Genomic DNA, 15,615 nt, shown 5'->3' on the forward strand with positions numbered 1-15,615 from the left:
ACCTATTCTTCCAGTTCTGCAGCTTACAAATGTATTGCACTTAACAACAGTTGCAGTTCAGACGACTTCACCGACACCAACTGCTTGGTGGGTAAATTTAGGCAGTGCGGCTCATCTTCCATGTCAGTGTGGTAAATGGAACGTTGGTGGCAATAATCCTCCTAAGTGGAAAAATAATCGCGGTGAAGACGTAGTGTTAATAGGACCTGATGTCGACATTGTGCCTCATGATCGAAGGAAGTATGTATTGTACAATGACATGAAGTGGATGAAGATGGAGGGTGATTGCTTGCTTGTTTTGAGAAATGTTACTTGGGAAGATCAAGGGGAATATACATGCACCTATTATGAACCACACTTAAAATTTGTATCATTTCGAAACTATTGGATAGAGGGATATGTAACTCGCAAAGTGACACTTGTGATAATAAGTTTTAGTCCTGTTCAAGTTGTTAGAAAAGTTCAGGAGCAACTTACTACAGCAACTACAAAGGGGATATATAGCGACCAGGTGATGTATACTACTGTAGCTCCAGAAGTGACTAAGAGTGTCAAGATGACAACTCCGGTCGATACTTTAGTTACGACTCAGAAGGGGATAAATAGTACAACAATGGTGGTGACGACTCAAACGTCGGTTACTTTGGGAAATTCTACAAGTAAGGTTGTGACAGGGGCTGTCACAAATAAAACATTGACTGAACTCATAAACAGGACACAGACGCCTGTTATGGTACCTTTGCCACCTGAGGAATTTGTTAATGGGACTCAAAAGCCAATGTTGCAAATAGAGGTTAGCTTGAACAGTAGTAGTAAGAGAGCTGGAATTCGGAAATCAATAGTGGACAACACTAATGTAAACTCATCTGAAACAATTCAGAGGACTCTGTCAGATATGACCAATGATCTTGATGACCTTGACCGGACACCAGACGACATGATTGAATCCTATTGAGCATTACAAAAGAGAGAAACTACGTGGAAGGCATATGGATTTGACTCCTCGGTGCTACAAATTTCAGACCCATGGGCAGGTAGAAATATGTGGTTTCAACAATTGACTCATTCTGTAAGATCGATTAAGGACATGAATTGCCCATGTGTGGTGAGAATTCCACCACCAGGCACATGGCCTGCAATTATGGAAACAGTACCAGAACTGCTGCTTCCTAAGTGTCAATCTTATGCACTATCATGGCTGTTGTATCAGCAGAAGTCAAGAGAAGATGAGGTTATGGCTTTATCAGTACATCTGTTTAGACCCAGATTTTATTGTTGGTTGTCGTTGGTTGAAAAACTTGCCATATTTAGATTTACTCGACAAACACAAGGATGTGACAACAGCAGTTCCTGATGGACAGGACGTGATACCTGTAAAGGCTGAAGACTGTTTTTGTTCGAATGAAACACATAATGGCCCTGGTATGTTTATGGGAATAGCAGACTGTGATAAATATATGATGCAATTTAATGGGCGTGAACACAAGACTGTTGATGGGTTATATACACTGACCTTTCATACACCGCACCGCAAACAGAGTAAAACTGAGGTAAAGGTGAAGAACCAAACTTTGTCTGCGAATGTGACTATAGGGAATTTTAGAGACATTTGGTGGATTTGTGGTTACAAAGCATACTTATTTCTGCCATATGGATGGACCGGATGCTGTTACATGGCAAGATTGAAGCTTCCATATGAAGTTTTGGCGGTCCAGAAGGGACAAGCACCTGATGAGGTCAAATCTACTGCTGTTCCTGGTAGTAGGAAGAAAAGGGAAATGGGGCCGTGAGAAGAATTTCCTGTCTTGATTGATTGATGAAACTTGTGAAAAAAGGACAGCTGCCTGACAGGTTTTTGCTCTCACACTCCATAAATTTGTTGTTTGGCTAAGGTTAAGCTGCGACAAGCAGTGTAGGAAGAACTGTCTTTCTTGGTACATTTGTAAACATAATTCTTTTCTTTTTGAGGCTCTGTAAGCCTCAAAGGGGGGAAATGAGGTGTATGGTCATATATGTAGAATATAAATCATGTGTGAAAATAGAGATATGGCTCAGAGGCCATAGGTCAAAGGTCCTCAGAAGCAAAGGCAGGTAATGCTTTGTAACTAAAACCATATGTGCCTGACAGTTTTTAGGAAAACAACTGTCCTATTTAAGAGTCGGTGACCAAGGCTGAATTTCAGAGTGGTTCATTGGCTTCACACCCTCTCACAAGCAGATCTGCAGATGCTTGACTTGACGCTGTTCTTCTTTATAATAAACCTTTATATGTAATCAAGACAGTGTCAGCGGAGTCTCCTTCATCCTCTTCACATCATCAACACCATCAAATAAACTACACTTTCCAGTCCGATTAGGAGGCCAATAGGGTCTTACTCTTATTAGAATGTCATGGACATATATGAGGGAGCCTCTTGCTCTGGCATCGGGGCATGCCTCGTTCAGGAAAATGTTGACATCCACTGGGAAGTTGGAATAACCGAAGGGGCACCTGGTGAAAGTGTATGGTTTGTTTGCAACTTATGTTGGTCATCTGGGTGAACTGCACACGTCCAGAATCTGGGAAGCCACATCAAGTGTGGAGAAGATTTTGGCCCCTCTTACCTTTGGAAGTTCTTGGTTAAATTGTGTCTTGGGCCACCAAGACAGAGTGACCTGTTGGTTGAGTTTCCTAGAGTCTATGGTGGGCCAGCATTTTCCATCCGGATTTGAGAACAGTCCAGATGGGGGCAGAATAGGCTCTGTTAAATGGGCAAATGACTCGCTTTTCCACCATGGAGTCAGTGATTTCTTGGACCGATGCTTTATGAATTTTGTGCTGTCGCACATCGCTGGGCTTTGTTCCTGGCCACATGTTGATTAATACCATCTGGATGTTGGTGAGTCCACAATCCAACAAACCTTTGGCAAAGGTGTCTTTGTATTTGAAGAGGACTTGTTACAGTATTTGGCGGTCTGCCTCATTATCCAAGGCATCTGTGCTTTTTTAAGATCTGTTGGACCTGAGCCTCAAATTTGGCATAGGGCTCTTTGGGGGAGCCCTGTTCTGACGAGCATGGGTCAGGTTGGTTTGACTGGTCTGTGTCTATCATAGTGGCCTGTACCATTAGGTATCAGTCCTCTGTGATCTAAACTCTACAAATGGTCCACCATGTCAATGATGGCGATGGCCTGTGACAGGGCCATTATGAGTGTGTTCCTCTTGAGTTGGGATGGTAACAAAGCCAGGTCGATTGGTCCTATGACTGAAAGCTTGAGTTCAAAATCATTGAATTGGTGGCTGATTAACCATCCGAGGTGTGTAATTTTTGGGATGACAATGTCGGCAGCCATACAGTTGTTGAAGAGAAGGTACAGGACTCGGGAGGTAACTTCTAGGAGTGGTGTAGCTTTTAGCGTTAAGCCTAGTTGGCTGACTGCTCTGGACGTTGGAAGTATACCAGTGAGTCCTTCAGGTTTTTTCCTGGCTACATGAAGAGGCATACTGTGATGCTTTTACTGTAGGATGGGAATATGCCTTCCTTCTCATTAACCATTGCACATGCCTCTGGAATGATCTGACCTGAGTGCAGGTTCTTGAGGTCTATCTCAGGTGGTGTGTCCTGTTCTGCCAGTGCTGCCCAGATAACGTTATGGATGGTGTCTACTCAAGTAGCCAGTCTGACTAACGGGTCTGTGCAAATGTACACTTCAAGTGGGAGGTTTGGGACGACCAGGAAGTAGTGTCTCATCCATCGCTGGTTCCAGTGTAGATCCAAAGTGCAGACACACTTGGCTGAAATTGTTGCTCTAGGATCTATGCTCATAGGAAATAGATTTATGGATATATAGTATTCCAGAGTTGGCTTGCTGTAAGAAGCTTGAACATCCCTTCAAAATCTTTTGACTAATGGCAGACTTTTCCACCGACATAGCCAGCACTGCATCTTTTATGGTTACCTCCTGTAGTTTTGTGCTGGTTGCTGATCAGGACACTTGACTGGGCTTCAAGAGGTTCTGTCAGTTCCCATAATTGCGCCTAGATGTTCGATCGCTGGGGCTATAAGGGGCTGAAAATGATTAAGTAGGTCTTTGCCAATGAAAAAGGTGATAGAATTGAGCGGTGATGTGTAGACAGGATCATGGAACCAATAGACAGTTATAGTAACGCAACGTGTTCCATCTGCGTGCCCACGGGTGAGTAAGCTTGAATGTCCAGGGTGCATGTCTTGATTTGCGGGGTTTTATTAATCTTAACGCCTGCTTGTACCTGGGTGAAAAGCTCGGTTGACATTAGGGTGATGTCTGCAGCTGTGTCAACTATGGCTTCCAGCTGTACCATTTCTTCAGATGGTATCTGGTCAGAGCAGCAAAGGATTTTTTTTTTTTTTGGCTGATTAACCCTTAAATGTTATGTTGTTAGGACCACCCACCTCATTACACAGAGATGCAGAAACACAAAGAACAGGACACATGAAAGTAAGTAAATATATATGTTCACGTGGAAGTAAATAATTGTATATGTTCACAATTTTATGAACCATTTACTAATGCCCACATTGTTAAATTACTTATGTATTCATTTACACATTCAAACCTTTATTTCATACTTTATTAATTAAGTCATTTATTTCAGGGTTTATTTTACAGCATGTTAATATATTCGCATATTGATGGCTTCAATTTTTCATCCTCTTCAGTATCAGTCTTAAACCGTCATTGAATTTCTGTCTAGACATCTTTCAGCTCTCCTATTGCGCAACCCACCTCCTCCCCATCTCCACCTTGACATCAAGAACTTCCAGGGAGTCTCAAAGAAAGTGTCCACTGTCCACCTGCTTGCTCTTTTCTACCACCGCCAGTGTCTAGGCTCGAGGGGACCACATCCTATCTCCTATCTTCATTGGGCCCCTTTTACTTCATGTAGATGCTTCTCATCATCAGAGTCAAATCACCAAAACTTCCCTCTGTTGTTACCTCATTAAATACTGTTATACAATTCTCTCTCCTTACTGAAATTGTAATAGCATACACAATATACAATAGTCATTAACAGTGTACTGTTTTGTTTCATGTAATTGACCACTTTGTACAGATATTATGCAAGAGGAGCTCTGATGGATATCAATCTAGTTGTGACTCTGGAGTGCTACTGCAAATTTGGTATTTGAAAACATCAAAGAGAAAGCAAAAGCAAAACCTGTTCTCAAAGATTTCAAACTTTGTTTTAAGAGATGTTCCTGGCACTGTCTCATCACCATTCACACTTTGTTTCCAATGTTTCCACCTGTGAGTTGAACTTGCATTTATTAACAACAATATTTATTAAACATCTACTTATATACAGAGTACTACTCAAGAACATACACTGGTATTGAGTCTTTCAAATGTATTTTTTTCAATGGTGTGAGTATCTCGAACAAAATTCTGAACAATATATTGGAGTGACAGCTTGACTGATGTAAACATGGAGCATTTGACAAGGTTAAAGGCCTCTCATAAGCGTGACATTTTTACAATTAAAGCAGCAAGCAGCGTTGATCAGGCCCCAACACCGTCGTGCACGTCAGGGGTGCTGGCGGGGTGCCAACGCTGGTGGCATGTTGACACACATGTGCACTTCTGCTAGCATTGGAGACTGTGTGAACGAATAAGATGTTATTTCCTGCATAGAGTGCCTGCCGGCAGATCTTTTGCACATTTTGTATTAATTCCTATGTCCAGAACGTGGTTCAAGAGAACAAGCACAAGCTTAGCATATGTTGTTGTAGATCAAGTGTAGACAAGATCATGAAACGTTTATGTAAATAAAATGATGATTTGTCACACAAGGCTTACTTCCTGTTGGCAGTAGGTGGCATTATTACTATTATTCTGTATTGGCCTGTATGTGTCTTCAGGCCAGGACTCTTATCAAACGTGTTTGGAGCACAATGGACAATGTATATTTGAGTTACAACAAATTCCTCTTTCATGGAGAAACACTGAAATTCACCATGCTGCCATGGACACGCCATTCAACAACATCTCAAAAGCTTCACAATTTAACATCACAAAGGTCTTGATATTGAACTGACCGAACTTGAAGTCAATCTGTTCAATTCTCTAGGAGGAGTTTGTTAAAGTACAATGCCTGTAAAGGCCAAAAACTGCGCCACAGTTGCACATTAAATTCAAAATGGCTGACTTCCTGATGGGTTTCGGGTATGGCTCCAAGAGGCTTTTTTGTAAGTTATGGGATGTTACACGCGGCTACCAATTTTCGTATATGTAGGTGACACGTATTTCAAGAACTAAGTCCTTGAAATTTTTTAGGGGGCGCTATCTAGCCATTTTGCCACAACCATGTGCAACACCTATACAATATCTAAATTTTCAGCAAGTCTGACACGTGCAAAATTTCATGAGTTTTCTAGCATGTCTAGCCCCTCAAAAATGTGATTCATTTGCATGGATGATAATAATAGCAATTCCATTAGGGTCCTTGCACCAGTCGTTGCTCAGGCCCTTGAAAATAACTGCATTGAATGAGTCAACTTATTATCAATATCATGGAAAAAATAAATGTATTTTACTATACTGAGCCAGAGGGCTATTCAATGAGAAAACTCAGTCACCCTTCAAAGTCATAGTGCCATTCTTCTTCCACCAGATGGAACCAAAGTAAGACATTTCCCAATTTTACAAATAATGGCTTCAATTATCCATTCTCTGGTATATTATACAATTCCGAATACAGAAGACCAAAAAGAATGAAATAGTAACAACCAAGTATACTTACAAACTTACCCTTTAAAAACGTTGCACTTTGGGCCTTTTCATTATCTCCTTTAACCTTACTCGGAGCAGAAAAGAAACATGGTTAATATAAGTGTGATGATATATTCCATATTTCTTTTAGTGTCAAAAGGGCACATGGAAAGACCAAAACCAAAATTTAACTGATCCTCCTAACAAGCACTGTGTGTGTATTCAGAGTCTGCTATATCCTGCCACAAAGCTCCATTGTTCCCCAAAAAACATTGAAAATACCTAAGTGAGCCAAACTGTAGTATTGACTGACATGTCTCTTCATTACCATGAATACACACACTCTAGTTTATTTTGGTGGTTGTTACTGGTTCTAGTTTGTTAATTCTGTTGATGAGCAGCTAACAAGTGCTTCTTTGGTACACAAAGTTGAACTTTCTTCATCTATTTCAACACAGCGGTGTTTCTTCAAAGACTGTGACCGTGTGAAAAGCCTCTTACACTGTGAGCACCAGTATGGTTTCTCTCCAGTGTGGACACGCAGGTGGCGACTGTAACTATACGAACTGTTGAAACATTTCCCACACTGGTCACAACTGAATGGTTGCTCTCCAGTGTGGATACGAAGGTGCCGCATATAATTGCTCAGGCGACCAAAACCTTTGCCACATTCCTTACACTGATATGGTTTCTCTCCAGTGTGTGTGCGCACGTGTTGTTTATATGTTTTAGAAATAGAGAAACTTTTCTCACATAGTTCACAGCGGAACGGTTTTTCCCCAGTGTGAATACGTAAATGGGACTTGTAATTACCCAGCTGAGAGAAACTTCTACCACACTGGCCACAGCAATATGGTTTCTCTCCTGTGTGGACACGTAGGTGAATCTTGTAACTACTTAAGTCACTGAAACTCTTTGCACATTGGTCACACTCATATGGTTTCTCTCCAGTATGGTTACGCAGATGCAAACTGAAATGCCCTGACTGAGTGAAACTCTTTCCACAAAAGTCACACTGATAGGGCTTCTCTCCACTGTGACTAAGCAGGTGCCGTTTGTAAGAACTTAAAAAACTAAAACTCTTTGGACACTGGTCACAGCAGTATGGCTTTTCTTTAGTGTGGACACGCATGTGTATCTTGTAAATACTGAAGTAACTGAAACTCTTTTCACACTGGTCACACTGGTATGGTCCAGTGTGGTCACGCAGGTGTTTTCTGTATGAGCTCTGGTCACTGAAATCCCTCCCACATTGTTCACAGCAGTATGGTGTCTCTTCAGGGTGGGTATACAGGTGTAAATTGTACGCATTTAGTTGGCTGAAACTGCTGCCACATTGTTCACAGTGGTACAGTTTCTCTGCAGTGTGAGTGAGTTCATGTCTTCTTAGACTACAAATCCGACTGAATGATTTCCCGCAGTTTTGACACTGATGAGGTCTGCTCCTGTCTGTGTCTGTCTTTTTCAGCTGACAAAAACAGAGAGAGAAAAGAAGGTGAGTGGAGGACTTGATCAAATGCTGCTAGCAGTTAGCTAGCTATATTACAGTACTTCACATTTAAGCCTATCACCAAAGAACAACATACTGCAAATTCTCAAATAAATACTCATTTCAATAACTCAAGAGAGAACAAGGCCTTTATTCAATTATAAGTTTATAATTTATTTAAGACAGGCCTTTATTTTCAATTTCCCCAGTTAAAATTCATTCACTAAGTGATTACAATTGCTTCCCAATTGCTGTTAAGCTACTGTTAGTGAAACTTAAACATTTCCTATGCAGATGTTTCAAATTTATAGCCTTCCGATAAAACATTTATTAAATATTATTATTAAAGCTTAGTATGATATGTTGTGTTTCTCTTTTGATTCTGATGAACTTCCTAATTCTATGATGGAGGCTAAAACATCTGATCTTAAAGAATGATAAGTCATCCTAATACTGTCCATCAGACAGTCATATTTTCTTGTTAACTGTAGACATCTAAAAATATAAACAAAAACTTGTTTTTGTTAAGACTAACTTTTACTGAGTAGTTGGAACAGTGGTCCTTGATGCCACAAATGGTAATTACAGGACACTATTGCATTTAACTCTGTTCATACCTGCTGCTGTTGGGAAAAAAGCCTTTTGTTAATGTGGAGGTTAATGAGTGTCTGTCTAAATCCTCTCCAGACATTCTGCAACAGATTCAGAGCAACATCCTATTTGTACAGAAAAAAATAGAATTAAAATAATCTCATACTGAGAATACCTGCACCTCAGCAGAGATATGTGGGGGAGTCTGAACACTACTGAACAGATGATCAGTACATAAAGTCATACAGGAATATTAATACCCAGGTTATGTTCCCTAGCATATCCTATAAAATGATTAAAATCCAGGATAATACATAACAGGGACGAGGTGCATGTATAGATACTACTTAACAGAAGATGTTGATGACATGACACAGAACAGAAGCTTCGTGAAATTGAATGAAATTACATTTAAAATAAAGTATCATAAAATTATTTAATTGTGATACAACCAATCCCCAGATCCACGCCTGTGGACGTATCACCTAAGGAACCAAAATGTCCAGAAATGGTCCTGACCCATCACACACTTCAGTCATATGTAGTCACGTGTTCACCATTAGTACATAATGCTGCAAAAGCGCGAGTCCACGGGGAAATTAATTGTGATTAAGACTGCAAATGTTATATTTACCTCAAACAACCTCCATTAAGGATGTTATATTGAAGGCTGATTTTTTTTCTGCTTGAATTAAACCAACCTTTGTCTGCTCAGCTCTTCTGATTATAACCAAAAAAAAAAAAAAAAATATTTGACCTTCACATATTCAGTAGGTTTACAATATCAAGATTTATTACATGAATAAACTTCTAAAGAAAAGAAAAAAAAAAATCAGATGTCCCCTAAATTAAATAAGGTAAATTTGAAATAAAGCCTATGAATTATGAATTATGTACAATTGGTATCGTGGGTAGAGCACAGTTCTGTTTTTATCATCACCATCTTTATTATTGTCATTTTTGCTTTCTTTTACACTGTTATAATATTTGCAATGACTAATGTATAAATTTGGCAAGCCAAGTGCGGTGAAGTCTGTATCTCAAATCACATTCTAAAAGTCCACAAAGAGTCTGTTTTAGGCACCTTCCAGGTTTGATGAATTGTAGATTTGGACAGCCCCTGGCTCCCAGGGACTTCCCTGGAGTGCACCTATTAAGTGTCTTAGTGAGTGACTGGTAGGGGCTCATGGGGCATAATTCTCTCCTTATTTATCAGGAATTCAATGTGAAACACCTACAGGAAGCATTGAGTTTGAGTCTCCAAATTTAGATCTAAAACAGCAAAGTAGAAGTGATCTGAATTCATTGCTGAATTCATTCGTGTTAAAAAAGGAGAAACTCAGAGCAGCAGAGTGATGAGTAGGACGTGACTCTGTTAGTGAATTAGTGCTGCACAACTTTACATTATACGGAGTTTATCATGAGAGAGCAGCTGAAAAGCCCCCGTTGACATTGCAAGAATCTGCAAAAATTTAAAAAAAAAATTGTGACCCAACCGGCAATGCTGTGTGAGATGGTCGATTCGGCAACTGGGCTTAGTGGATAATGTTCATTTTTATCCGACCTCACCTCTTCTGAAGAACTCATTTCAACTCCTTATTGGTCAAAGTTAATGTCCTCCAAATGATTTTCTTCTCATCAGCACGGCTTCAACTCTGAAATCATCAAACAGAGACAGACTGCTCAGAGCACCCACCTACACAGCAATAATACTGCAGCTAGAAGTGACTGTAGATACCTAGGCAGAGTTCAATAAAGAATCATTAAGGCTGTCCCCAACATTGGAAATATACAATCAGTTGCCAGTTTATGGGGTCCACCCACTTTAAAATTAATGCAGTGTGATACCACAGCCCTACAATAAATCTTGCCTTGCAAAAGGTTATAACGTTCGGTTTTTGCTGAAACGTTTTAGAAAGGCATTTATTCAACCGTGTGTTCATTTGGAGGCTGTATTTTTTGGTATTGTAGAATTGTATTGCGAGGATTGTTCTGTGCCCTCATTCCAAAATACAAAAACACGGAAAGAATGTACCACTACTTATAGAATTAGATTTATAATTTTTCTCCTGCCAAAAAGATACTTAAAAAAAAAAAAATATTTTATGTTTTTGGAAAATCAGTGGATATCTCATCATTGCACCATAGAAAAACCACAGAGGGGTGACAGAGGAAAAACCAGCATAAAGTGTCTTATTAAGGTGTTGGGCCACCACAAGCCGCCAGAGCAGCTTCAAGGCACTTTGGCATTGATTCTACAAATCTCTAACACTGCTGGAGGGAGGGAACACCATTCTTTGAAAAGATATTCCCTAATGTGGTGTTTTGATGATGTGGTGGACATTGCTGTCTAAAACGTTGGTCCAAATCTACCATAGGTGTTCAACTGGGTTGAGATCTTGTGACGGCGAAGGCCATAACATATCATGGATGGGGGCATGTCATCCTGTTTCTCCACTCATTTTTCAGGTTTTCCCTTTAATCTGTCTCCTGCCTGTATATTCTCAAAAACAAAAAAGAAACTGATCACAAGCACCTGCCTCTGCTTAAATGATAAAACAGAGAACTTTGGTGTGACACTTCAGCAGGTCTCCAGTTTTACTTCAGGAAATTGTTAAGCATTGTTATTTATGTAGTATATAACAGTGTAAGTAATAGTCAGAGTGAGTAAATACAGGCATTTGAATTTGTTCCCCCTTTCTCTCCAGTCATTTCCTGACATCTCCCTACAATCTGTTCTCCAATACCAGCATCAAAAGCCTATTAAAATAATGAATTCAAAAAGTACTCATGTTTTATGATGTTAGTTGAAATGTTCAACATTGCAGGAGAGATGGGTTACTACGATAAAACACTGCAAGGCATCTTAAGTTTCAGTAAATGTACTGGTGTTAGATGGTGCCAACAGTACAGCCTTCTTGTCATCTACGCAAAAGCAGCCTGAATAAACTACCAAATGTGCATAAAAGTATTAAAACAAGCACAGTATTTACTGACAAGTATTTCTGTCCTCGGCACTGGAGAGGAAGTTTCTCTCTTGGGATATTCAACTGCTTTCAACCAGCATTTCTTGGGTTCCTGTGGCATTAAACTGCGATCAACTGTTAAGATAATGTATTCTTATCAGTTTAGCTAAAATATATTTTCAGTCTTCACCTGAGCACAATTTGACTTGTCATACTAATGACTGGATTTTATGTATTTAATTCTGTTTTGCTTACATCAAATTCTTTCTGTATCAGACGCAGTCAATTAAATGTGACAGTGCTAAGTGGGATGAAATGGTGACATCAGTCACTTTTTCCTTGCTGAGAGTGAGTGTGGGAGGTATTTTTAGTCCTAGTTTAACTTTAACCAGGACTGATTCTGGCATGCTTGATAATAACGGGGCCTAGTCTTCAGGTTCACCATCAAAACAAATCTTCCTCTCTACCTGATCACAGGTAGATCTCATATATGGGCAGACATTGTACATATGGGCAGACTTTCAGTGTAGTTGATCTTCCTACATTTTTCTCCAGGTGTTCATGTTTCCTTATCTAAACATCGTGCTTAAGGCGGTTTCCAGATAATTCGCAAATACTTTGCTAAAACAAGAGACAATACTGCTTGATTTCCCACAGTGCATCAGGAATATGGTAAAGCTGCCATGATAGAGCCATACCTGCTTATTCAGATCTTGACTGAAACCCAAACTTTCTTGTTGATGTTTTTACAGTTTGGTTATTAAAATGTCTGGTGAAAACTGGATTTGTCAGATGAATCTGTAAAAAGAAAATAGATAATGAAAAGTTATCAAGGCTCTGAGGTAATCAAAGCGGTGACAAGTAACAGACAAAATAAAGTGTATTCAGAGTTTCCCTTGTCTGCCTCCACACACTCTTCAGTCATTTTGCTCATTATGACAAAGCTCAACCATCTCTTTAGTGAAGATAAACCGCTGCTGAAGCTTCCTTAAGGACTTCCCCCTTTTTGGAAAATATACCGGAAAGAATTAAGTTTTAAACTCAACTTAAAACCTTATTTAATTAGAATTTAAGATATTTGCTGGGGACATGATTGAAGCTAATTTTGTGCAACTCGTGATTTTCTTGGAAAAATGTTAGCATAAAGTCTAGAGCCCAACCATTTCTGGATTTTCATTTGTTTAAAAAAAACCCAACAAAAATTTATTGGCTGATAATAAAATTTTTAATGCATACACTACCAATACAAAGTTTTATAACACCTCAAAATTTAAAAGTAATTTAATAGTCAATGTTTTATTATGAACTTACAATTAAATTTACGATCAAAGAAAAGTTCCAAAAATGTGTGTGTATGCGTTCAATTATAGTTCTTGGAAAGACAGAAAATTGGAATCAGCAAAAATTACAATCAGAAACTCAGACTTTTCTACTCTCTACTTTGGTGCATCACTACTTCCATCATGGGAAGCCACGGTCCAGTTCTTTTCTTTTAATGCTTTTGGTCATTTTCCTGACGTAGGATGAGCCCCTGAACAAGAGCAATGTCAAAACTGGCCAAAAATGACACTCGATTACACTTCTCAAAAAAAAAACAAAAAAAAAAAATTTAAAAATTTAAAAAAACCCCACACATAGGTTCGAACCATTCAAATACCTATTTTTGCACTTTATGTCCATAAGAGGATAAACCAACACAATAAGAGACATAACCACTTGGGTGCATATTTCTGAGATGTGCCTTCAGGTTGCTATGCCGGAATGCTAAGGCTAACTGTAGCTTCCATTGCGCACATACGACTTTATCTTGAGGTTCAACAATTTTGCCGTAGAAATTACCAAAGTCTGAAGTATTTCCAAACGGGGGCTTTTTAGATGCAAATCACTCTCTCTGCGGCTGAGTTGGGCTGTATACTCTCTGCCACCATTTCCACACAGTTGTTGTTGAATTAATCGCTCGTTGCAATGTATTCAGTGCTGCAGCCCAGGCTAACGCATGAACTCACAAGGCAGACAGCATTTTTATATTAATTTTCACAGTCAAATGTCTTAATATTTTAAAATTTGATTATATTATTGAATTTAGAATATTTGCTGTAAGCCCAAATGACCAACTAAGATGACTAACTTTGTTACTTTTTCTCACCATTCTGATAGAAACATACAGTTCTACTTGCTGCAGCACTGCAGTAGTGTCCTAATAATGCTCAAGGGGGAGTAGTAAGTTTGTTCCAACACTGCCTTTGTACAGACAGAGGGTTTGTAAGTTATCAACAAAAGGTGGGACACCTGTAGGAATTGTTTGCATCAACTTTCATTTAGTTCGAGTGCTGCAGAAAAGCTGCTAAAGTTAATAAATTTCTTGACCAGGATTGTTTATTATGAAATGTATACCTTGTACTATTTAAGGTTATACACTGGACTTAAAGTGCTTAAATTTCAATAAAGACCAGAAAAAAAATTTCTTAAAATTTTGATCATTAGTATACATGTAACATAAAATACATGTTACATCTTGATACATACTGAAAAATCTACCTCTCAGTGCTCTCTGTGGGACAAACTATGTCATGGTTGTACATTACCTCAAACCTAATTGGGCATGTCAGTACTGCAATTCCTTGTTATTGATTAGCTGACATATACAATGATACAGGTGTACCTGCAATAAACTAATATTGACCAATGTTAGTCAGCCTGGCTAATTTATTTAAGTTAGCTCTAATGATGCAAATGCTTCATGCAACTGAGAAGAGAAATTATGCACTACTGCTGTGTTCATTGTCAGTGGGATTTCTCAGCTTGTAGCAGCTGTTGTGTGAACTTCTGTTGTTTTGAAAAACTGATGGGAGTCTCTGAACAAAGCATCCAGAAAGAGATCTCCCGTGTGGCAACGTTTGAACTGATGCTACCGATTTTTCAACACGACACGAAAAAACTAAGTTCAGTCCAACACACAACTGTTATTGCTTTGATTTGATCCAAACTCCGACATTAAATAGACATGTATGTGTGGCCCACGCCATCCAGAAGACTGATACAATAAGGGAGCATCAGCCTAATTCGTCTCATTAGTCCCGGGTTAAATGACTTCACTCACATATTAACATAATACAACGTTCAATTATGTTTTTCACATGTTGAGTGTTTAAGCTTTGTCACGATCATACAATGCTAAAAGGCTCAATTTTGTTTTGTTTGGTTCTAACAAACAACCTCCAAACTCATCTGGCACAGGGCTAATTTAAGCCTAGCATTACAGATCCAAGCTAACAAGCTAACAGACGTTACAGCGAGGAGCCGAAAGAGAGCCGCTACATTTGCACGGTTAGACGGCTTCAAGCTTCAAACCTGATCAATATCCACAAACGTGGACACAGACAAACCAAGAAAACAGAGTGGAATAGATACCTTCTTTCCAACAGTCTCTCTTCTGTTAACATTGACGTTGCCACGCAAATACCACCATCTTGTAAAATGACGGCACAATGACGTAGCTGCGCGAAGCATTGCGGGATGGTTTCAAAATGTTTCTTTTCTTTTTAACTTTATTAACGCCGAAGTAACATTGCGAAACAAACAACACTACAGGGAGTATAAGAAAAAAAAACTGAGCACAAAAACACAGAAAATTGAATCTCCAAAATTAAAAAAATAAATGACAGAAATTGAAAAAAGAAAACAAAATAAATTAAATAGAAATTAAACAAAAAGCAAAATTTTAAACATACAAATTGGAATCATCTGAAAGTGCTGTCCACAATGCTTCTAAAGGGATGGGATGTTTTTACAGCTTATTAGTTGTCAGAGACTCTACAGATATAATCATAAAATGGTTGG

At 39.0% G+C, this 15,615-nt stretch overlaps 1 protein-coding gene across 3 annotated transcripts; it reads right to left on the reverse strand.

The window, feature by feature from the left end:
• Positions 1 to 4,598: 4,598 nt before the first annotated feature.
• On the reverse strand, positions 4,599 to 15,292 carry LOC120800367 (zinc finger protein 239-like). Of its 3 annotated transcripts, XR_005708973.1 has the most exons (6): positions 15,187 to 15,292; positions 12,474 to 12,573; positions 10,379 to 10,464; positions 8,836 to 8,910; positions 6,769 to 8,197; positions 4,599 to 5,617 (listed from the first exon to the last, which is right to left on the reverse strand). XR_005708973.1 is itself a non-coding variant. In XM_040146436.1 (5 exons), exons 3-5 carry the CDS (start codon positions 10,394 to 10,396, stop codon positions 7,103 to 7,105), a joined length of 1,188 nt encoding a protein of 395 aa, XP_040002370.1. In that variant the 5' UTR covers positions 10,397 to 10,464; positions 12,474 to 12,573; positions 15,187 to 15,292; the 3' UTR covers positions 4,599 to 7,102. The 3 variants fall into 3 exon arrangements, 2 of the variants coding, with proteins under 2 accessions (XP_040002370.1, XP_040002371.1); XM_040146436.1 differs by having other exon boundaries at positions 4,599 to 8,197; XM_040146437.1 differs by lacking the exon at positions 8,836 to 8,910 and having other exon boundaries at positions 4,600 to 8,197.
• Positions 15,293 to 15,615: the final 323 nt, after the last annotated feature.

This window comes from Xiphias gladius, chromosome 15 (assembly GCF_016859285.1).
Source record: "Xiphias gladius isolate SHS-SW01 ecotype Sanya breed wild chromosome 15, ASM1685928v1, whole genome shotgun sequence".
Classification (NCBI taxonomy): domain Eukaryota; kingdom Metazoa; phylum Chordata; class Actinopteri; order Istiophoriformes; family Xiphiidae; genus Xiphias; species Xiphias gladius.